The sequence below is a fragment of the Manacus candei genome, unplaced genomic scaffold (genome assembly GCF_025592945.1).
Source record: "Manacus candei isolate 608988 ecotype Guabito, Panama unplaced genomic scaffold, ASM2559294v1 h1tg000109l, whole genome shotgun sequence".
Lineage (NCBI taxonomy): Eukaryota > Metazoa > Chordata > Aves > Passeriformes > Pipridae > Manacus > Manacus candei.
Window position 1 is genome coordinate 3,672,213 of NW_026138157.1, and position 24,885 is coordinate 3,697,097.

Sequence of the window (24,885 nt, forward strand, 5' to 3'; positions counted from 1 at the left end):
GCTCCCCCTTGAGCTGCTGTAGAGGTGCAGGGTGTGGGCAGCACATGGTGGGGCACAACAACCACATAGACCTGCTGCATCTTACCAGACTTGTGTGGCCTGGGAATCAGTGCCCAGGGAGCTGTTTGAGGCAAAGAGGTTAAAAGTCACACTTCTATTTCCAAACTTTGCCAAGCTGAAATCTAAGATAATAAATCACAGGCAGGATGTTTCTACTATTTTTTGCAGTGTTTTGAGCTGCTTTCACAGCACATTTACTTGTCTTCCCAAAGCAAATCTGCAGGTGTGGCCCAGCCACCAGGCTGAGTGGCATCCAGGAGCTCACAAACATGAGCACTGGATGTGTCACTCTGGCATGTCACTACTGCAGCTGTCACCTCTCTACCTCTTCAAGGAAACCTGCTTCTTCCAGATCTGGGAGTGCCCAGTGGAGATGCCCTCCGAGCCACAGAGCGGAGCCCCCTTGGAGAGTCTCAAATCCTTCTCTCGCTCCCTTTCAAGGGTTTCCTGTCCTTTACAGCCATGTCTCCATTTTTTTGCAGTGCTTTCATCTTCTGAATATAATGGGAAAAGCCCCATAGTCAGGAGCAGGAGGGAAAAGTGATACCTCATTCCCCTAGAGTCTCCTGTGGGTAGGGTGCTGCAGGCATGTGCCTGGCATCACCACTGTGGGTCCAGTCTGGAGTCATCAGTATTTGCACCAGATGAACTCACTGAGCAGCTGGTGTTACTCTGTAGCTGTGTCTGCAATCCTGGGTGGAGGGGTGTGTGCAGGCAATGCACTCATGTGTCAGCTCTGGCCAAGGCCCTTATCTTTACATGTGTGCATTGTGAGTGGAAGTGGTGCTGATGGAGATTCAAGTAAAGCTCAGGGTGTTGAAGTGATCAGCTCCATCTTCAGAGGGTACCCGTGGCATAAGGAGATGGTGGCCCGGAATCATCCTGGCACTTAATGGGGATGGCACCTTCAGAGAGTTGCAGTCATCACGCAGGGGCCTGGGAGGCAGTAGTTTTATTCCCCATCCTGTTTCCGTCCCCTTCACAGCCTGGCTGCAACCAGTTCAAAGAGGGAGTGGGAGAGAGCTGGGAATCACATAGGCATCTCAGGGTCCGAGGGTTCTATTATAACAGCCCAACTCTTGCTGTCACTGTGGGCCTCCATTTCTCCCTTGAGAAACTGAGTTAGAAACAATTTTCAGCCAAGAGGTGAGTGAAATTAGCCATGTTTGTTTAAGATCTGCAAATTCGTGGCTGATCGAAGACCACACACTTCAGCTGCACAGTGGGATTTTCAGTGGTACAAACCTTTGTTCCCTTCTTTCCCTGAAGGCCAAAACACCGTCAGACCTAAAGGCTGCTGGTCTGGGCTCACTGCAGTTGCCCCATGACTTGGATTAGTAGGAGGGAGTAGAGTAGCCCTACTCCTGTGAAAGACGGGAAAGGAGGGAGCACAAATTGCTGGGGGGCTGCCTTGTTGGGGGGCTGCCTGGAACTTGGGGCTACCAGCAGCCTTCCTGGAAGAGATGTGCTTGTGGACACAGGCAATTTGCTGCCAATTGTCACATGGTCCCCCAGGACTGTGGCAGCAGCAACAACATGCAGGTGGTGGGACAGAGGCAGGACATCGCAGGGGAACAGGGAGGATGGAGGTGCTGAGCTTGGTGTCGTGCTCGTCCTTGCTCGTCTTGAGGCTTTGTGAATCCTGCCAGTTTAAATACTTGTTATTGGTGTTCTCAGGGACACAAATAATTATTTGAGGATCATAATGCTTTTTTTATTATTGTTTTTTTGTAGGTCCTTGAGGTCCATGAAAATCTGGACAGGCAAATGCAAGACAATTATGAAGAAGACCTAAGTGAAAAGGAGAAGGCGATTGTTCGCGAAATGTGCAATGTAATAACTCCTCTCAGCAACTCTTGGGGTTCCTTTTGTGGTCATTTGTTGGAAGTATGGAGGAGCAGGGATCTGCTGTGTGTAAGCCTTGTGAGGCCTACAGGCACAAGGGAAGAGTGGAGGCTCTGCTGACCACTGTTTTGGGTGTCTGTAACGAGTGCCTTGTTCACTGCACGGAGCAGCCTTTGCTCAGCAGATAGTTCCCACTTTGCTGCCTTCAAGGCTGTGGAGTAGCTCTTGTAGCTGACCGAGAGATGTGCAAGGGGCTCTCCCCGGCTAGGAGAGTCCTCTTAGCAGTTGTCTCCACCTGTGCCATTAGGGATGTGGTTTGGGCCAAGCAGCAATTGATTGCCACCTTTAAAGCCGAACAGCTTGAATGGGTTTGAGCCTAAACCATAAGATAACATCAGAGGGAGAATTTTCTTGTTATGATATGTGGGGTGCTATTAGCACTGGCACTGTTTTGGGCAACCACACTGTTAACTGAGCTGGCCACATCCTCTATGGTGAGTGTTTGTACCAAACCACTGCTCTGAGGTGTCTGCTGGGTGTCTGCTGTCGTGGCATTGCCTCCAGCCTCAAAGCACCTTGGCCACGCTCTGGCTTTGAACAAAGAGTTTGGGATTTCTGCTAGAGCACAGCCCGAGCTGCACGATGCCTACACTTGGGGATGTGCTGTTCGACTGCCCACAGCAGGGAGGATGATGCTTATGAGCCTTCTTTTTTTAAAGCCCACGCTGGAGGTCAGCCCAAGTGGCATCATTTAGTGCCTCCCAGCAGCTGAGAGGAGCCTAATGCTCTGTTTTAAATTCTGAAATACACCTCAATCCTAAAAGGAGGGTAGAAAGAACACAAGTGCATCTCGCAGAGCTAAATCACTCCGAGCATCCTTGGCAAGGGCGGAGGCACTTCACTTTGGTTGCTGGATCCCTATAAGCAGAGCCAAGACCAGAGTAAATGAGAGCCTGCTTTTTAGGATATTGATGCCACAGTCCCTTATAGCTATGCTAGGGGAAAGGTAAAATACCATAACTTCATCCTCCAGAATTGACTCGTTTCTATTTGTCTCTCATCAGCTGTTTTTTCTTTAAATATTCATTTTATGTAGATTCAAGGCAGTGTTTTGCAGTTTGGTTTTTTTTTAAATAGTCTCCCTTACCCCAGTGGCCCTAGAGGGATAAAATGTATGTTTTTAGAAAGTCATGTGTATATAATTTTAATCATTATCTTTTTCATTATCTTTTCTGTTCATGGTAGCATCTTTTCTGTGAGCATGGCAGGGTTGACCTTCCATTGAACTTAACTTCTGAATCTAGTGTATTTGTTTTATACTATTACCCCAGGCAAAAACGGTTCTAATTTCAAGAGGGACTAATTAGAAAAATGCATCAATGGTTTCTTTTCTTGGAAAGTGGTGCACAGATGCCATCCAGTGTCCCTACTGAGAATTGCAGCCCAGTTCCAGGAAAGGGCTGGTTTTGACTTCAATTGCAATTAAAAAAATACTGCAATTCCTCAGAGGCTTTGATGTTTGGGTTTTTTTAATCCCTGTCTTCTCTCCCCCATGACTTTATTTTTTCTTACAGGTTGTCTGGCGAAAGCTGGGTGATGCTGCGAGCTCCAAACCCTCCATCAGGCAACATCTGTCAGGAAACCAGTTCAAGGGTCCCTTGTAGGAACACCATACTGGTGACTGGAAGTGATGGATTCTGTGAAGACTAAAGAGGCAGAGCTCAGTGTTTCTGGCTGCCTGTTCTTTAGGATTTGGGGTTGAGTTTTTTTCAGGGTTTCCTTTTTCTTCTTCTTTTTTTTTTTTTTCCCCAGCTTTTTTTTGTAACAATAGTGTAAATATGGCAGCTAAAGGCCTGATTTCCAGGCTGTGGTGCTCTGGAACTACTGTTCAATGGGTAACCATCCAATAATGCCAGACTTGCATCATTTGTATTGTAGTCCAAATCTGCTTTGTTGTAATGGTCTGTTTGTAGAATTAACTAACTCCAGAGAATTTCTAAGAGGAACAAGAAGAACCCTTGACCTGCGGAGAAGTCACCGTTTGTACTGCTCCTGTCCACCCACTTGTCAGTGATTCATAGCTGGGTTAGTGGCTCCAGGCAGCACTTTCCAAGGAAAATGCAAGTCAAATTCACTGGCTTACTGCCTGCCAAGTTCATGAGCTGCTAACACTTTTTTTGGAGGTCCTTCTTTTGAAGAATGACATGCAACTGTTTTCACAAGGCTCTGTGTAAAACATTGAGTGGCAAGCTAAAAACACTTGTACCACCATACTTTGTATGGTGGTGCTCATCACACAAGCGTACAGAAAGGCTTGAGACTCTGTATCAGCTGTTAATGAACTATTTTTCATGAACAAATGACACAAGATTTCTGCAGTTGTAATGTGAATGAAGTCATTTAGCCACACACCAGTATTCCCTACAAATATGGCAACACTTTTCCTGTAAAGCTTTCACTACAAAGTAATTCAGCAAAAACTGCCATCCTAGCAGTGCTTATGGCTTTCACAGGATCTTCAAGAGCAGCTCATCTTTCACATAAGGAAGATTTGGGTGGGTTTTTTTAATGTTCTTGCTGGATCCCTCACCTATACTGGTTCCTGTGTAAGGTAACCAAACAACAACCTTGCAGAGCTGAATAAAAACTCCATAAACACGGGCTGTCAGGTGAGACTGCTTCCTGCCATTCAAGCTTTATTTTTGTGAATGAACCAAAACAAGTGAGTTTTTCCTTCTTCAAATGGTTGTATATAAAACAATAGGACTTATATTTTGCTATTGTGGAGTAGCTGCCTGTGTAGTTGTAAGAATTTGACTCCCTCCTTTTCCAAGTTGTCACAGCAGCTGTCCCTGTATTTCATTAGATGTTCTTTCCCAATAGTCCAAGGAAGTGGGGCTTCGTTATTAGAACTCATTTCTGTAACATAATTTTAAAGACAGGCATGTGAAAAGATCAAAGCCTCCTCTTCAAAAGTTGCATTGATTTTAGTGATTATTTTGAAGATGTAATGACCTCAAACACCATTCCTTTCCTTTTATTGTCTGTAAGAATCAGTCACAGCTACAGACAGCTGAATTAGCTGGACAGGTTCTTCCTCTTAAATTAATTTGTTCTACCAGTTGAGTTCTTGACTTGTGGTATTGTATTAACAAGGAGCACCGATACAATACCAAGGAGCCCATGCTGCAACTTATGAAAGGTAATTGGTCCTATGGCGTACAATAAACTAGCTGCCTGGGTGAAGAATTTGCAGTGTCAGAGCCGAAACCTGTAACCAGTAAGAAAATAGAGAAGGAATACAACCGAAATACACAGTAACCCATAAGAGTAAGAACCACGTCATTATTCATTGCAGAAATAAAAATGTAACAGTCGAGTAGGTTATTTGAAAACAACCAAGAGCCACCCCCAAAATGCAAGCGCATATTCTCACTCACACACTCACCAGTAGATTTCTTACTATTGCTCAGTCAGTGAACACTGAGCTAGCTAGCTCTCAGTCTAATAGTATTTACATCCCATGGAGTCTGGAAAAATCCATTCTAGAGTCTGACTGTGTCCTTAAGGCACAGGAACTTTAGAGGATTCTGGATTTCCCCATCTTCGCTTTCTGTTTTGACCTCCAGTTTCTAGTCACCATTGACAATTACTTGTCTTCCTGCTGTACAATTTGTACCTTGAGATTTCCATACCAGAAAAGGTGATGCAAAGCAGAGGTATCACTCTTTCTTAACATCTAATGTCAAACAGGGTTACTTTAATCTACCTGCTTGAAAGCCCATTTTAATTTTGATGGCATCTAATCACTGGATTAAGCAGAGAATTTAAGTATATTTGGAACAAGGTTAATTTATGTCAGTGAATTTTAACTAAAGCAACGCAAATGTTGCCAGCACTTAAAGAGAGTTAACTGTGTTGATGACATGCTTGCTGTTTAAGGGGTACATTAGGCTAGCAGGTCCTCTCAACAAGAGAAGAGCTACATTAATCAGACTACTGGTCTCACCAGCTATGTAATTCCCATTCAAATATTTCCTGCTATCAAATTTCTCTCAAAGTCTATTCAATGACTTCAAGCAAAGCTTGTTTTGTTCTACCTGCAGATCTCACCTCCAGGGGAAACAGTGCTGCAATTGAGGTCAATTCAGTAATCTTGGAGAGCCAGTTTACAGGGTAGCCAGCAATTCATCTGAACAACCTTTATACTTAGGGTACTGCCCATTGATTTTTTAAGATTCTATTTGGCAGCATCATCTTCAATATAAGATGTGCATCACTGAATTTGCAGAAGAACACAACAGTGCTGTACCTTGGGGTGTTACTGTTCGGAGGTTTTTAGGCTTGCTACTCATCATACTTAGCTCTATTTGAGCTATAAAGTGTCTTCCTGGGGTAAAATGATGATCAATGACTTTACGGGATGACTTGGGTGCTGAATTTTCAGCTGTTTAAAAAGGTATTTTATATGCATATTTAAATTCACTATGTGCTAAGTCTCCAGTGAAAACTACCTGAGGAGCTTTGTACATTAAGTTGGAGGAGAGCATCCCTTGAAATAGTGGCCATTAAATTGATATATTTGGCGCAATAGCCCAAGATAATTTCCTCAAGACTGAAGCCCTGGGTTCTGCAATCCTCTGGCAAAGAAAGCATCCACTGTTTACAAAAGGACTTTGCTTGCTTAAGGAAAGTAAAATCACATCCTTGACTTTTGTTGGAGTGACTGAAGTAAGCAGCATTTTCCTAACAGTTCCTGAAATGCTGCAGTGTAACCAGCTTCAGTTGGCTCTTCGCACCTTGATAAGACTGCCGAGCACAACCTTGTTTGAGAATGGCACATTTTTATCCAAATATTAGATATTATAAGAAATCAGTGTTAAAGTGACCTTTTATCTTTCTAGAAACTGTGGGGGAAGAGTACTACTGATCTTTTTCAAAGTGCATGACTGTAAAGTGATAAAATTGTATATTTTTCATAATGTGGGGAAAGTCTATTTGTGCTGCTTTAGAAATCAGTTTAAAGTTTGATTTCTGTTAAACCTGTGATCTTACAGCCCTGCTATATTTTCTGTATATGAATTACAATGAACTGGAAAAGTTAGCACCTGCTGTTGTGTATATAGCAAAATTCTTTAGACCTTAGCACGCGTTTTTACCTATTATTGAACCACTCTGGCTTTTTTGGGGAGGGAAAGTAATAGTACAGATTTTTTTGATAATGTGTGTAAAACATTCATTTGAAATATTTTAGTAAAAATGAAGTAAGAAATTGATTGTGATAGTGTATACTTCTAGCTGAATAAAATAAAATACATTCTTTTTAAATAAACTGATGAATAAGATTTGGGAGACCACTGCTGAAATATCTTGCAGTAAGTACCATAGTTGTGAATTCTGAACTAATATGAAGAATCTGGAAATCCACTAAATTCAGAACCAATTTTATTTGGGTAGAGTGAACAAAGTAGTCCCATTTATAACTATGATGTACATCACAGTAGGCTGTTACATTCAGACTTCAACACTTAGAAAATATATATATATTATGTACAGGAATTTGCAAATAGGTGTAAACATACAATATTTTAAGATACCAGTACATTCCAAACCAAAACTATCAGCAAGGCAAACACCTCAAAATTATTCCAGTCAGCTAGCATTCAGAATCTCCCTTAAATAAAGCAGCTTTCATGCTTGACATCATGTTCTTTTAATTATTACTAAAAATGAAGTTTCTTATTATAGATCACATATCATGGTATCTGGCTATTTTGATACTCAAATTAGGCACTGATTTCTAGAAGGAAATTTTCTTCTTACTGATATAATTGAGCCAATATGGCTGGTTTTGCTAGTACAAAGTAATCCAGTGCTGGAATAAGTCAAGACAATTTAAACTTAAGTCAAATGTATAAAGTTAGAATAGATACTGCAAAGCTGATTAAAATCTAAAAGCCTATATAACTCACCATAAACAATACTGCAAACAGATCAGCTAAATTTTCATTTACTCTCATTTCTTCATCTAAATTATACAGATTACCCTCCTCTTCATCTTTACAATGTAGGTTTTGGCTAGCTACTCCTGCCTAGTCAACATAAAGGTATCGTGCAAATTACCTCATGCTATCTCATCCACGTAGCACGTCCCAGTCCTGCTACAGGTGGCATACCAGGTGGTGGAATTGGAGGTGGGACAGGTGGCTGTCCACCTGGGGGAACAGTAGGTGGGGGGTAACTAGCTGGTGGCATTCCCAGCCCTGGAGGTGGATGAGGTGGTACTGCATGAGTTGGAGGCAGTCTTGGAGGTGGGAAATTAGGATTGTATGTAGGTGGAGGAGGATATCCAGGAGTAGGAGGTGGAATATTGGGTGGGGGGAAAGAAGCAGGGGGAGGAGGTGGAACTGGTGGTGGAGGGTTGGGAGGATAGACATGAGGATGATATGGTAGATGAGTTGGTGGTCCATAGGCTGGTGGTAAAGCTCCGTATGTTGGTCCTTCTGTTTTCATCATTGACTGAAGACTTTGATAACCCTCCCCTGACATGTAAGAATTTGTAGTAGACATCCCTGTAATATAACTGGTGGGGGGTGGGGGTGGGGGACGATGTGGCAGAGGTGGAGGTTGATGTACTGGGGCAGGATGAGCAGGGGGAGGAATCTGGACCTTTGGCATATCTACTGAGTCCACAGTAGTAGATTGCTCTGGTTCTCCCATTGAAACTGCAGTTGTCAAAGGAGGCTTCCGCTCTGGAAAAGAAAATTTCATTTATTTTTTTGAAGTGGCAATAACAGCTTCTCAATACTTTGTATTTTTCTTCCAGTTAACATAGCAAAAGAGAACTCAATTCTCTAGGTCTCTGAGTGCCACATGGTATCCAGTCAGACCTTCTTAGGTCACTGAAAAACAACTAAGCTGCCTAACAAAGCTTCAAGGTCAGCTTTTCCCATTCTAATAGTTAAATTCAGCTTCCTTTCCTATTACTATTTTTTTGTAATTTACATATTGTTGTACAATCAGCAGAATTAGCAGACTGGATGGATGGAATCACAACTAGTGGATTTAAAAAGTCATGGGATCCAAGGTACCAAAAATCTTTTGATCAGTGCTTCCATCTTCTTTAGTCTAGGCCTCCTTTCTACCTCTTTGATAGTCCAGGAGGTATCCTGGGATTACCCTCTGCACTTCACCTGCCTCCCATATTGGGAAATATTATTTGAGAACACAGACCAAAGTCTCAAGTCTTTAACACTCAGTTCTACACCTGTTTACCAAAAGAAAGACAAAAGGAAAACCGGAGGGTAAGTAAGAAGGACATAAAATCTTATCAGCTTTGTTCCACTGATTAGTTTCAGGGAACTCAGCACCTGATACTCTGAAGAAGTTCATAAAAAGGTCAGCATTTTAAAGAATTATACTTGGCCACTTCTGGAAAGGACATGTTTTAAGCTGTCTTCTCTTTAAATAAGAATTTTTTTTCCTTCCTCTTGATGCAGACTCTATAAAGTAAATAATACCCCTAGGATGACTGACCTAATAGCAACCTCTCTGTATGGACAGAGTCAGTATTCAAATGGCCAACAAAAAAGATTTTGGGGCATCTTGACCTCCATCTTGCTCATATATATAAGCATCTAAAACATTGTTCAGTAAGAAAAGTTATTTAGAAGCAGGTATAGGGCAGCCATTTCTGGTGGCATACTAAACTGTCAGTGTGAAACAAAATTTGAGATAAAGCCATCTCCTAGTACTTGTGTTTATTTTGTCAATATGCATTCTTGGTTTTCACCTGATTTTTCCACAGAGTTGCCCTTTAAAGACTATTCTGAAAATGTTTCAAAACTCATACAATCATATTTTTGTAGAAACAAATTCAAAGAGGAAAATTTTAGATAACAAGGGAAATAAATCTATTACCTGCCTATGTAGGATTTACCTTATCTAAACAGTGATAATTTTAACAGCAAAGTCATCCCCTAGGACAGCCACATAATCAACCATGCAAGGTGGGTACGCTGGCTGTGGTACCTATGATTTCAATGACTTCTAGCTCCTAAATTATAGCAGGCAGTAATTTCCCCATTTGCTTATTTTCAGAACCATTCTGAATGCAAGATGTGCATTCAAGATTTTACAACTGAAGGAATAATGAACATGGTATTTAGAAAAAACCCTTCATTCTTCATTAGATTTTAACAGCTGGGAAAAATGGTCCTACTGTATTTCAGAGCACTGCTTTTCTCTCTTGTACTTTCCTGTTCTGAGCTGTCATCTTACAGTTACATTATGGACCGTGGTCTGTAAAATATTTATGTCATATTTAAGGGTCACTGGAAGGACAGCTAATGCATCAAGGCGCTGGAAGCACATTTTTACAACAGTACAGTTTATTTGGCAAACATAAGGCATGTGTGCAGTGTTACTGTTCTCTGGCAGATAAAAGTCATCTGATGTGCAGCAAAGAATGCATCCCTTGTATTTAGAAGTGACACACCTGCAGAATTCCTATACTACAGAAGTATAGGAATACAGATGCACGGAGGACTTCTACAGGACAGCTGGAAGCCCATCTAGTAATCTAATATGGCATCTGCCTTCCTTTTGAGATCACGAGTCCCTTCTAGCCTGCTATTGACAATTAGTTTCAGTCTCCTAGGCCTTTAAGAGTTGCAGCTTTGTTTTGCCCTTGTCCACCCAGTATAGTCTTGTTTCCATCATAAGTTTTTTACTTCTGTCTGGAAAAGCCTGTGCTAGTAACATGAAATTGAACTTACATTTTAACTTGCCAAGCTGATTAATCAAAGCAACAATCCCCTGCCCCCACACTGTTACCTACCATGACCTGGATGAAAAGCAAGGCAATTAACAACAAGAGTAAATGTGCTGAAGAAAATAAAAGCTTACCTGGAGGGGGATGTGCAGGAGGTATTGGTGGATGTGAAGTTTCAATTTTAGAAATTTTAGATGGTGGCGGTGGTTCTAAAAAACATTTGTCAGTTCCTAATTGGTTATTGCTCTGCAATATTTTCCAAATTCCAACTCTGGTCTCACACTAATGATTATCATATCATATTACACTACACAGAAGTACAGTGGAAATCCTATATACTAGGTATGTTTAATAGAGAAAACTAAAATCATCTTTGTATAAATCAAGTGGCATCAAGTATCCCATACAAGTCTTCCAAAAGAACCCATGCCCACAAGTCCAAACAACTTTAAATAGAGACAAACTGCTCCAATAACAGTATGTAACTGAAGATGAGCAAGTACATGTTTTCTAGCCCAAAACTTTAACTTGTAAATAGTTGAAACAGATCTCAGAAGTTGACTGAATTAAGACTGTATTATGAGACCCTTGAGGCACAGTTATACTCAATTATTTCAAGTTCTGCAGCTAGGAACTTCTAAAAAAATATATTTAAAGTATATGTTTAAAGATGCATTATCAGGATCAAATAGTTTAGAATTGCCAAGCCTGTAAGCAAACAAAGTGCATGTCAGCAAATGACTTATTCTAGTTCAAACAGCAAAATGGAAGCAATATGAATAGAATACTAATATTTACCTGCTGTCTTTGTTTCTTCTTTTGGAGATACAGCCTGTTTGGAGAGGGAAAAAATAAGATTAAAATAAGACCATTACAATCAGTCTCTTTTCCCAGGTAAACAGGACAAGAGGAAACAGACCCAAGTTGTTCCAAGAGTGGTTTAGATTGGATATTAGGCAAAATTTCATCATGGAAAGGGTGGTCAGATATTGTGGTTGAGTCACCATCCCTGAAGGTATTAAAGACACGTAGATGTGGCACTTGGGGAAATGGTTTGGTGGTGGACTTGACAGTGCAGCATTTTAACAGTTAGAGTCAATGACCTAAAGCTCTTTTCCAACCTAAATGATTCTATGGTGTCTTTAGATAGATGCAAGACAAACACTGAATAAAGTCAAATCACACTGGCAAAGCCCAGCTCAACTGGCAGAATGAGAAGGCTGGAAAAATAACAGGTATTTTAGAGAGAGCATTTTCTGCTGTTCTCACTGTGGAGTATTGCATCTCATTTAATGTACTTATCATCCACTGCACATCTGTCATGGTCTGGTACGCTGCTCACTGAGCTGAAAACAAGAGACCTGGCCTCTATTCCAGGTTCTGCTTTGACCTGTCACTCAACCTTTGCCAAAATCACTTCAGGCCTTTATGCTTTATTTACCAAGACAGGAGGGCAGTGAAAGTGTTGCATAGCATAGAACATTTCAGAAGCCTTCAGATGGAAAGCATTGTATAAAAAACAAATGTTATGCCTGCAAAAAAAATGTATGCACTCTGAGCAAAACCCAAAAAATCACACATCATCTTTCCAATCACAAGTTTTTGGTTGGTTTTTTTTCTTGTTTGTTTGGTTGTTGGTGTACTGTAGTTTTTTTAAAGAACCTCAGATAATGAAGCAAGAAAAAATCTTTCTGGATTACACAGTCCCACTGAGATGACAACTTAATGGTCTCAGAGAAAAGCAGAAAACTTAACTGAAATTTTAAGTACAAATGTATTTAAAATTAATGATAAAGGTCAGAGGGGCATGGTACACAGCTTCTTCGTTTTTTCAATGAAAAGGGTTTTTCAAGGGACTATTTACCTCTAGTAGCTTTACCTTCACAAACTGTTGCTCTGTTGCCTTCACTTTCCACAGCAAGAATGGACATACATTTCAATTCAACTTAAACAACAAATTTTCCTTAATTCTGATAGGTATTCTCAAAATTTTTGCTGTCCCATTTTTGCCTGTTTGAGGCAACCTCTTTCTTATATTCCTTTGATAGTCATTTCAATTTTCCAGACACCTTCCAGCTGCTTTCCAGCTTTTTAAGGACAATCTTTATCTTTCTATTTCAAACACACATACTTTTTTCTTGGTGACTCTCACAAACTCATCTGCTGCCTTCATTTTACTTGGGTGGTCTTTTCTTGACTTTCTAGCACTAAACTAATTCCTTGCCTGTAAAACTGCACACAAACATCAGCTCTTCCTGCACTTTCAAACAGAAGCAAATCTCCACTACTGATTGGACCTTTTCCAAAAATCAGTCATTCTGTGAAATCAGTTGATCAGGTGATAAGAAATCAAATTACTGTGCATTTGTTAACATGGAACAATGTTAAAAAAATAACATAATTGAGGTACACCATTAGAATGGAACAAGAAGCAACTGAAGCCAAATAACTCGTGTGACAGAAAAGCAAACATCAGTTTAAACTGTATTTATGCTAAAGAAAAAAGAAAGAAAAAAAAAAAGAATCAAGCAGCAACAAAACCAAAATCTATAAACATTTAAATCACCTCTAATGGCAGCTGCTAAAATAGAGATGAGCATTTATTTGGTCCTTCTACCGTATTGTAGTTTGTATTTGCCCAGCCAGGACATCCCAGGGTCATAATAAATAATAATAATCAACCTTATTTATTAGCATTCTGATGGATATTTAATACTTTCAGCTCAATTCAAACCACAATGGAGCTGTTCTTTCACTGCTATTTCTAGTGCATTAAAATTGTTCCCACTAACAATTTCTAGTTTAATCCAACTAAATGAACTATTTACATCTAATGATTCATAATATATTTTTAGTGAAATCAACTGAAAGTTTGAGCACTCTTCACCACTAGAGATGCAAAGGATGTGCAGATGCTTTAGACATCTGGTGTGGGTCTGTAAGTCATGGGCCAATGCCTCAGCTGCTTGAAAGTATCTTGGCTCAGTAGAAGGTAACAGAGTTCTAAGAGTTCATGTAAACTGAAAATCTGGCCTTCAGGAACAAAGTGTATTTCTGTTCTGCACAAACCAAAGATGTCATGCAAAGCATTTACAGAAGGAGGCAAAGATTTTTAAGTAAGGTTTATGGTACATCTAACTGAAGAACATTTTAGAAGCACCAAGTAAATCTTTCAAACACCACACATCTTGTTCTCCCAGACTGCTTTCTGGAAAAAGAACAATTTCAGATCACCATATTTGCTTTTCTCCAATTTGTTCTGTTTGTGCTGTATTCCTACAAAACTCCTGTTGACTCCCAGTTTGCTTTTTATTTGTTGTATATGACTACAGTGTACTAGGATTTAACTTTTTCTCTGTGCTATTTACTTCCTTAATTATTAGGTGATAGATCTCAAACTAATTTCAAGAAAAGCTAAGTTTCTCTGATAGCTTGACCAAAGGTGGTTGTTAAAGAACAACAGATAGTATTCATGCAAAAGGCATCACTTTTTTCCATGAGGTAGTTCATTAGAACATGTGATGGGGCAAAATCAGTAGTACTGTAAAGGCTGATACGTGAATGAACAGGCATTCATAACAACATCCAATGGATGCACATCAAAAAAACCAAATTGTTATTGCTAGTTTCTGATGTGCCAAGAGAGTTCCCTGCCCTAGAGGTCTGACAACGCAAACAGAATTTGTGCTGATGGCATAAAAGCATGAAAAGAAATACACAATACCTATGAAGAGCTCTCACAATTTTCAAGCTGAATAACACGTTATCAGCTTTCTATCCTGCACAGTGCTAAAGTTCAGTGAAACAACTAAAAATTTCAGTGCAGGGGTCTTCCTGTAGTAGGTTGTATTTTGCAATTACAAGATCAACATTTTACAGAGTTTTGTTTTTGTCTTTTTTGGGAGGCTGCTATCCTGAAGATGCTACACCCTTCCAAATCCATTTCATTCAAGCATTCGAGCATTTGCTGCTTCCTCACGGTTTTTGGTTTTATTTGGTTTTTAGGTTGGTTTGATTTTTTTCCCCCCAATGTCTGTTCTCTAGTTTGGGCCCACATTAATTACAAGTTAGAGCAAAAGCTGTAAAAGCTGTACAAAATTTACTTCCTACATAGACTTGTTCCAAAGATTTTACTTCAGAAAGCACTCCTCTTGCTAAGTACATGCAAGAAGATTTGGGTAACACTTTCGCCCTTTCTTGGGATAACTTTAAAGTGAATAAAAAATAATCCTAAAAAGTGTAGATTAAAGTCTGAAAGGTTAATTTGAACTTGATGACTGTGGAAAAGCTTTCAGAGTACTTTGTGATACTATCCAACTGCTAATGGACCACTTATTATGAAGTGATAGTACGGACAAAGTGAGACTTTAAAGTATGATGAATATTTAGGCTTCTACTGTTATTAGATTATTTTGAAAGTCTGTTTTTAGGAATTTTGACACACTTTTATTTTAGAGGCCACTGTTCTCTTAAAATTTGCAATCAAAGAGTCAACGTCTTCATCATCATTATGCACATCTCTACATTCAGGTGTAGCACAAGAAACCTTCCCTAAACCATGGCTGCTTAACAGAGAAAACAAGAAAGTTTGATAGCACAGAACCACAAACACCAAGAGCCTTAATAGCTCATGCTATTTCTCCACTGGTTTTGCCTGAAGTGGAATAAGAATGTGATATGCCAAAACTGTAAAGGCTGTTCTGCATTAACATACTTGCTATATAACCAATGAAAATCTACCATATAAAATTAATTACCAGGCTCGTTCTTAAAGCAAACACAAGTCTGCTGCACACTGTGGCCTTCAAATCAAGTGGGCATCAGATCAGCCTGAAAATAAGTTGAAAGTTAAAGTTCAACTTACTGCTGGTCTTTTAGTCTGTCTAGGAGGACTTGACTGGGGAGAGGGCTTTTTAGATTGCTGTGCTTGTGTTTGCTGCTGCTGCTGCTGCTGTTGCTGTGCTGACTGTTGCGACTCTTTTTGCTGCTGAGTCTGTGATTGCTCTGAACTCTGGGACTGCTGGGACTGCTGTACTGTAGGTGCCTGGGGTGTAGATTGAAGAGATGGTGGCTGCTGCAACTGGTGAGGAGTATGATGAGGCATTTGCTGTTTTCCTTGTGAGTACAGATCCAGGATCTGATGACAGATATCTTAATAATAATGAAAAAAGAAATCCAAAGTATTATACCATTTTCATGTACAAGTGTACATTTAACACACAATTATCAACTCTGGAAAAATTCATTGCAAATCTGTGTTACAATGAACACAGATTTGACTTTTCTTAAACAGACTAATTTTCAATTTATACTTGCATTTCTGAGTTTCTTCTGCCTATGTTGAACAATATGTAGATGTATGTGCACACCTTTCAGAAAAACACAGTGTCTTGGTATTAATACATTGTATATCATTATTGTGTGCCTGGAGAGCCAGGTAACCATGTTAACAATATTGCAATACAGCAAGAAAGGGAGTGAAAAATGATTATATGCTAAAAGATACACATCTAGTTAGGCCAGTCAAAAAAGTTTCAGGAAGCTAAGTAAAGGACCAAATGTCTTCTTCCAACACGTTAGGAGCTAAAGGTCTGCAAGAAAACATGTAGATCCAACTGATAACCAGGTGCAATAACAGCACTTAAGAAAAGAAAACCTTCCTAAAAAAAGCCAAATGAGCTCTTTCCATAAGCATTCACTATTGCTATAGCAGAAACTGCAGAAATTCTCATTCTACAACCCTCTTTGACATGGATTTAGAGGAGGATCTATCTGAAAGTGAAGGAACTTTGAAAAAAAGCTGCAATAAAGCCAAAGCAAGTAACCATTTAAAAAATCAGAACTGTAAGGTATTCACCTAAATTCTAAGAGCAACAAAGGCTAAAGCACCTAAACAGCAACACATAGTGTTCTAATTTCCTAGAATGCAATGCCAGATTGTGACAACCATAAATTTTAGAGAATATTTCTAAAGCAATTCACGGTACTAAAGCATGCTTAGCCTGACACTTCTAAGTCAATAAAAATTTTAATGAAGACAAACGAGTGGCCACATGACCACAATTTCCTAAACAGAGTCAAGAAAGGTCTTGCTTTATTTTATGAACTTCCTGGGGTTCTCTCCCTCAAGAGGACAAGTTTAAGAGAGCTGTATTGATAAAAAAGATCCATAACTCATCCTCTATCTGAATTCATCCCCCATAATGAATTCACGAAAAAACCCCTAACCTAGCATAATTCAGTCAGAGGTCAATTATCAGTGAGAAAACCACTGGAAACCAGGCTCCATTAGTTCCAGTGTTTGTAGAGTCACATTTAAAATGGGGAGAAGGGAATCATTAAAAAATTGAAAACATACCATGACGATTTATAAACTAACCAAGCTGTAAAGCAAATATTAACCAGAAGACTAATCATGATGAGTAAGTATGCTTCTAGATTAAGCCAGTCTAGTAAGTTCAATTTAAAACCCGGTTAAGGTATAGCACATACTACCCGAGTTACACACTCGACACATAATTATTTAGACTAAAACCCAGATAAAAAGCAAATTGCATTTATTTATGACCTAGGTCACACAGTTAAAAGAAATACTCCTCTGTTTGTGGTAAACGGTTTTCATACCTTCCAAAACATCAACAGGAACATCTTGGACAAACTGCTCCCACCATCGTCTGTACATTGGTTTTGATGTCCATTCTTGTATTTCAAACTTACACAAACGTCCTGCTAAGTACATAACTGCAACAGCTATGATCTCAGGCTCCCACTGCAGGGACAGGGTGGTGCAGAGACTAGAATATAAAATAAACCAAAACAAAACACAACCCTGAAGATTACCCAAATGTCAAAGTACAACACTTTAATGTACAACAGCTATAACTGACAGTGTATAAAATCCCCACCACACTTTTAATGTCTTGGGCATTGAGAGCCTTATTAAACAGAAGAGTTTACAAAACTAAACTGTTTCTGTGCTACCACTATCATGAAACAAGGTAATTTTACACAAATAATAGAGAGGTAATCAGTCTACAGAAGCAATACAACACACAAGAACATCAAGTTTGGGGTTTAAAACCACAAAACATAACACTATATGGAAAAAGAGGGAAAAGACAGCATTATATTTCAAGTATGGGCAGCTACAGTCTCACCTGTAGTGTTCATTAAATATAGTGTTCATGTTCATTACTACACAACTGTGTGCTGCCACTGCATTGCACTGGTAAAGGAATGCTACCCACACTGGATTTTAGTTTCCAAATGTTTGTCAATAAAATGTAAACAAGTACTAAAAAAAACCCCCAAACCCACAGAACAGCCAACATGAACTTGTAAAGCAACTTGTAAGGTCAATGCGAGTTCTAGACCAAGCTGTAAAGATTATCTCTTGAATAGCTTTTGTTAAAGCTAATGATAAAATAACTCATATTATTAGTATTATTCATATTAACTCATAAGTTTCTGTCATAATCAAAGTTACTATTTCCTGGTACCAATTTTAAATTTTGAAATACTTTTTCTCTCTTTTCCCTTTTTTCTTTTTTCTCTGTAGATTCTGTAACATATGGTCTACTTATGAATTTTAGATCCAGCTAGCCAGCTGAGTTTTTGTGAATTCACTGAGGCTGTGCTAAGAACACAATCCCCTATTCTAAAGGTCTGTAGTGCAAAGTACAGAATTATTGTCCCAGGATCCTAGAAAACAAGTAAACTTCTAACAAGGTGCTTATTAAGTAAGCACAGCACAGCCTCTTCAGAACGGAGGTAAGTATTAGGCATTATTTGGAATGATCCCTCCAACTCCATACAAGTGTTTTTCTGAAGTGCATTTTCTTTAATTATTCAGTTTTAAAAATTATTAAACACTATCTAATTCCAAGTACAATAGTGCCAAAATTTTGATGGATACACTACAGCAGTTTTCCCTGACAAACTTAGCAGTGACAGTCATGCCATAATTTTGTTCCACCTGTAAGATCATCACCTGCAAGACTGACAGCAGCTGAAGTAAACATCTCTTGAGATACACATTAATTTTCCTCAAATTAATTTGGACAGTTCAGGTGATATTTACAGAATGTGAACCTATACAAGGCAAATTCAAATCAGGCACATGAATAGAAATACACCTCTTTTTTATGATGTTCTACTGCTGTAGCCATGACTGACTGAAAGCCATGTATTTACCATTTCTGAGCAGTCAGGCCACTTTACACATTTTCTTAAGAGTTTGCTACGGAAATGAAAAATTACATTTAAGCATCCTCAGTGAATTAACTTGCCCAGCTCTGTGGAATCCTCCTTAACAAGACTAAAGTGTGTCGAGTTGTTTTGGTTGGGTTTTTTTTAATAGGACACTACACATGAGAAGTGCTTCTATACACACTCCTGCTAATTGATATAGTCCTTGTATTACAAATTCATTATTCAAGAAATTGTAAATTAGTACTAAGAACCGTATTCCTTATTGAATTTAATGGCTACCTCACTATTACCAAAATACCACATTAAAAATACATTGATCAACATGATGGAATTGAGAAATGACTTCTTTTTCTCAGAATGTGCTACATATCACAGACTGGGCAAGACACCAGCTTCTATCCTGGAGATCTACAATTTGCTTTGGCCCTTTCAAACTTAACTTTTTTTTTTTTTTTAATGCAGCATTAAATCACTACCACAAAATTGCAAAGTTCTTAATAGTCTACTTCTGTACTCATTCTGAATTCTGTGGTCAATGGAACTATCATGGTAACGATGGAAAGAAAAAATGATGAACACGACAAGGAAAACACGTGACAAGCAGAAAACAAATAAGAAACTTTTGTCAAAGAAATATCTAATCTCACAACAAAGTTAGCAACAGTAACTATTTCACTTTCAAAAAGCTTCCTAGACTACCTTACCTGTCATTGACAAATGTCCATGCCATTTGAACCAGTTTTTGAATTTTATTTTTGTCTCCTGAAAAACAAGCAGATAAAAATTAAGAAATAAAATCAGGAGGGACAAATAGTTTGAAATAGAATATTCTTGTACTGTTAATGTATACTAAGTTCTGAAAATTAATAACAGGCATTACTTGCCCAGCTTGCAATATTTTACCTTTGAGTTGTTTGGCATACTTGAGAAGAAATTGGTATGGATGTTCCACTTGCAAATCAAACTTTATTGTTTGTAGTAAGATTCTTTCAAGCACCATCACTTCTTCCTAGAGAATGTTACAAGGTAACCACAGTGTTATTCCGCCTTTTACCCAGAGATATTTTATGCTAGTGTAGAGCATGACTACACAGCACCTCCAGACAATGATGGTTGTCTGCTTTTGCTTGATTAGGGTTTGTCTCCAAGGAGAACAGAAATCTCTCCAACTTAAAATATTATTTTAAACCAAGATACCTTTTCTTCACTTTTATTTGAGGGAGGACAGGGGATGTGGGGCTTAGAATTCCTTTTTCTCCACAGCAGAATGAACTGAATCAGACACAGCACGGAAGTGCCGAATACACAAAATCACAATACAAATGTAAGCTCTCATCACATTGCTCTCATGAGTTTCAGCAACTTCTGTTATTTATAACAAGGAAATTTTGAGAAGCATAGTTTTGCTAAGTCAATACCCTATACAGGAAACTTCTCAATACTTCTGAGATCTAGTTCTCTTAAGATTTGCTATTAATTGCTTCCTAAAATCACATTAAGATTGTTAAATATGAGTTATGTCTTGATGACATTTCTCGCTCTGACCAACATTACTCAAATTTCCTTTGATTTGCAAAATAACACCAGAACTTACATTAAATAAAATGTAAATTTTTTATAAAAACAATTATTCCAGTAAGCTCCCAAAGCTACTCGTATTAGGAAGAATTACTTTCATAGCTACCCATCACTTCACCCAGAAGAGACATAAATGCATGCTGAACATCTAATTTAATTTAGAACAACTGAAAATCAGCCAGTGCTCTAAAGAACATATGCCACTTTGCTGGACTACAACAGGATGAAATAATTTCAACATGAATATTTTTACCTTTGGGTCATCTCCAAACTGCCCAAACTGTACATCATTTAGCAAGCTTCGAGCTGTTTTAATTATATCTTTACATTTCTTAGGTGTTTCTTCAACCTTTCCCGCTAGGAACAGACAGCAGGCTCCTGTCACCTAAAAAACCAAAGTGCTTTCAAAAAGTTGTCTACATGTAGATATGCAATATAGTATAGCATTGTAAAAGCACTGTCAGTTTCCATTAACAGCTCAGCAGAAGTCTCCCAGGAAAGACTTAATGTGCATATTAATTTCCAATTTTAATAAAGTGGTAATTTAAACTTCTACTTTCTCAAAGGAAAGATACAGATTTTGGAGGACTATCCATTTTATAAAATTTCATTTCAAGGTCAGAAAACCAAAGCACAATTTGTCCTGGTTCAGCATTGTCTGTCAAGTAGTTTTAAGATGGTATTACACTTCTTTTTTTCCTTTCAGCAAACACAGAAGTGCCAGCACTATAGCTGTTACTATTCTCAAAGAACAGTCTCAGTAAGACATAACTGCAATGTCAATATTCTTCTAAGTGTAAACAGAAATGTGTAAACAAGCAAGAACAGTGTATTTTAAGCTGTAATGATTAAAAGACAAAATGTTTATTTCCCATCATTCAGAAGGGTGGACAGCAGTAGTAACCAAGTGATTAATCAGAATTTCAAGTAGTCCATTCCTAGTGCAATCACTGAATTAAGTCATCAATATTCTAAATACTTACATATCTTGGAAACTGTTTGAAGGAATGAAACATATAAAACCGATGGAAATAAATTATTCCAGTTGCTAGAGTATCATAATGTCTGTGGTGCAGGATAAGGACTTTCAAACAGGACATAAAACAAATTTAAAACCAAACATACATGAAGGATTCTGCTTTATCAAGTACCTCAAGTAATTGGCTGTTCAGTGACCAGTTAGAAAACGCTGCAAGTAAAACAGGAGCTTTAGAAAAAAAAAGCCACAAACCTCCCTAAAGCTGTGTAAATACTGATTCAGCCTAGATGCAGTAGATACCTAAAGCATTTACTGGAGGTGTGCAAAGTCCCACAGAAGGATCCACACAAGGTCATCCTTGTGTTACGCTGTACCTGCTCTAGAGAAGGTCAAAACCAGCAGTAGGTACATGAAGGAACAGAACAATTATCACTTCACATTGAAGTGTTGGTGTGGAGGAAAGTACTAACTATTCACAACTACAAATGCAAATAAAACCTTCTCTTTAAGAACAGTAAAATTTAATTTTCACCACGTTTTATTAAACGAAGAACTAAGGAGATTAAAAGAAGCATAGAAAAATAGGAAGCAGAAAATTTAAGTGGCTGTCCATGAGAGAGTGGGACAGTTGGGAGGACTTACTAACATGTACAAAGTTGTAAATCTCAAATCAACGGAACAAAAAACCAGCCACCATAAACCAAGACTGAGGAGGCAGAGGTTGGAAGTCTCAGATGCACAATCCATAGAAAAACGAGTGCAAAATTCAAAATTTGAGAAGTTACACAAATTAATATACTAAGACATTGAGTTTCATAACTGACAAAAGTTATCCTTAATTGGCAAGTCTGTATCATCTTACTTCTCTGTTGCCAAAATGGTTCAGTTGCAACCTTGTTTATCCAAGGAACGGATAAAAATTGTGCAGGAAAACATTCAATCAAAAGGCAAGTAAACACAAAAATATTTTTTATAAATGATTCAAAAATGGTTGAACAGCTAACTGAGCATGGGACACTTCTCGTACGTTTTATTCTGAAAACCCACCATTCATACAAACATTTCACACCAACTTGAGTTTAAAGGATACAGCCCTAAACGTGTTCCCACATCGAATATGAATCTGGCCCCCTCCCTGCGGTATCGAGCCTCAGTAGCTGGATCAAGCCCTTCTAGCTGGGATGGAGTATGTGCCAAATCTTTCTTATCCCAGTACCAACATGGCTTTGTATGGTCCAGGTTTGCCAAGTTTACAGAAGGGCTGGAATTTTCTTTATTCTCCTTCATTTATTAAAACAGAATTGTCCTTGCTTTTTAAGTTTTCAAAAAGGGTATCTCCAGAGAGTCGCTTCAGGACCTTTAAGAAAAGACAAAAGGATTTCGTTAAAAATGGAGAGGACTTTCCCCCCACCCCTTACTCAAAGAAGAGTGAAGAGGAGTAGCGTTTAATCTTGCCCATTGGAAAGGACTTTTTTTGTGCTCAAAGACAAGTAATAAATAACCTTGCCCTTATCCTCGCCATATACTGCAAACACAATCAAAGAAACAGCCATAGGTTATCCTTGCTATTCTCTATTTAGTAAAGAAATTTCATGAATGCATAATAAACAATATCTGCTACTTCTTAGTAGAATAATTTCCACCTACTTTGTCCATAAGAATAGGGAAAAAACAATTCAGTGATGGCAGCAGCAAGATTTGAAAATCTGGGGGGGATCTACTCACTATTGGTAACCCGAAACCAATTGGTGAGGTGAGTCTGAACGTCCGTTTAAATACCTGCCTGCTCTCACGGATATCCCTGGTGCTAAGAGGAGCAACTGCTGAGCAGAAAGCTTTGGAAAGTGATCTGCACTTGTGTTTACTTGAAGGAAAAAAAGTAACAAAACCAGTGTTCCTTCAGATACCAAAATCAAGACAACTGGTGTAAGTTTTCAGGGTAAGGAGGCATCTAAAATCAGCCTCAAAACAAGGCAGTTGATTACACTCCCAGACTGTGCCAGCCGGCACTTTGTGTACAAACACTCGGATCACAAAGCTCTGCAGCAGCTTTCTGGTGTCTGAATTATGACCGATGTTCAATCACGCCTCAATTTAAAGACAGAATGAAGACTTGCTGTCTATATTTCTTTCAGGCACAAAACCACTCTCACTGCAATTCCACAAACTACAGATACTATGCATTTTACTGCAGTCACCTGCAAGGGTTTGCATAACAAATAGTGATTAACACATGATGCAATATATTCGTTCTGTGCTGAACAGCCACAGAAAAAAAAAAACAAACGTGAAACTCTTATAATCAAGCTGTTGCTTTTCCAGACGTTTCTCTTCCGAAAACGGAAGAGAGATCACGTGAACGGCCAAAAAAACCTCCGATGCCGACAGTCAGCACCTCGCTCAACTCCAAAAACTTTCTCTTTTCCAGAATAAAGGAACCTGTCTTTGCCCCACGATGGCTTCGGAAGGACCTTCACAACGCGTGTTGTCGGTCACAGACAGACGAAAACTGCCACCAAAAAAAAAGGAAATGGCTACTAAAAACTTTTTCCAGAGCCAACAAAAGCGCGCCGTGCCACGAGCGCACATACTCATCCTATTTACTAGAAAAAGTGCTATTTTTTACTACTGCTAGGGTTCTTCTTCTTTACGACTTATTTCACTTCCTAACATCTAAACAGCTTAAAAAACAATTAACATCGAAAGCGCCCGACGCGACATGATCCGCTTCTATAAGCGCCGAAAGCATTTCCGATCACAGAACTGGGAATGAATGAAAACCATCACCCCGCAAACATCCCAAACGAACCATCTCCAAGGTCCCAATCCAGCCCGCACCGCCCGGGAAGAACAACGAAAGCTTTTCCTTGTCTCTTTACGCGCCCCATTAATCCGGAGGGGAGCTCTGGAGCTCGATCGCGGCTTTTTTTCCACCTTACCTGGGACGACCCCGCCGACCGCGAGCACGGCTCCGTCCCCTGCAGCCCCGAGCTCTGCTCAGCCCCTCCCAGACCCGCCCGCCTGCCGCACACGGCGCTGCCGGTGCCCGCGGAGGCGCTCGTTCCCCACCGCGGTCGTCCCCACTCCCTCTCTCCGTTCCGCTGGCGGCGGGTCTCGGCCCGGGCGGGCCCCGTGCACTCACAGGGTCCACGGGGAGCGGCGGGGACGGCACCGGAGCGAGGGACCTCTCAGCGGCAGCGCGGCCTCCGCGCCCTGCGCGCCGCCATCTTGGGAGCCAGGCTAGGCTGCGCGCTGCGTCATCGCGCCGGAAGGGCGTCTAGCGCGAGGACGACACCCCTCCCCGCCCAATTTCGTCCCCTCCAATGGCCTCCGAGCCCCGGCGGGCGCGCGACGCGTTGACGCAACCCTGAGGTAGACCAATCAGAGAGCCGGAAGGGGAAGATTGCCAGCTGCACTAGCCAATAGAAATGCCGAGGCG

At 39.7% G+C, this 24,885-nt stretch overlaps 2 protein-coding genes across 5 annotated transcripts in view; one reads left to right on the forward strand and one right to left on the reverse strand.

The window, feature by feature from the left end:
• CCDC85C (coiled-coil domain containing 85C) overlaps nt 1-7,501 on the forward strand; it is a 111,101-nt gene extending 103,600 nt beyond the window's left edge. For both annotated transcript variants that reach the window (XM_051769595.1, XM_051769594.1), the window contains 2 exons: nt 1,795-1,893; nt 3,480-7,501. In XM_051769595.1, coding sequence (XP_051625555.1) covers nt 1,795-1,893; nt 3,480-3,569 — 189 coding nt within the window. In that variant the 3' untranslated portion in view covers nt 3,570-7,501. The remainder of the gene's footprint in view (nt 1-1,794; nt 1,894-3,479) is intronic.
• CCNK (cyclin K) lies at nt 5,061-24,732 on the reverse strand. Of its 3 annotated transcripts, XM_051769577.1 has the most exons (12): nt 24,589-24,732; nt 22,537-22,803; nt 21,451-21,532; nt 20,721-20,852; nt 19,793-19,898; nt 19,594-19,651; nt 17,303-17,472; nt 15,543-15,829; nt 11,477-11,510; nt 10,813-10,887; nt 8,029-8,657; nt 5,061-5,176 (listed from the first exon to the last, which is right to left on the reverse strand). In XM_051769577.1, exons 2-11 carry the CDS (start codon nt 22,731-22,733, stop codon nt 8,035-8,037), a joined length of 1,764 nt encoding a protein of 587 aa, XP_051625537.1. In that variant the 5' UTR covers nt 22,734-22,803; nt 24,589-24,732; the 3' UTR covers nt 5,061-5,176; nt 8,029-8,034. The 3 variants fall into 3 exon arrangements, with proteins under 3 accessions (XP_051625537.1, XP_051625535.1, XP_051625536.1); XM_051769575.1 differs by lacking the exon at nt 5,061-5,176 and having other exon boundaries at nt 7,334-8,657; XM_051769576.1 differs by lacking the exons at nt 5,061-5,176; nt 24,589-24,732 and adding an exon at nt 24,386-24,534 and having other exon boundaries at nt 7,334-8,657.
• Between the last annotated feature and the right edge of the window lie 153 nt (nt 24,733-24,885).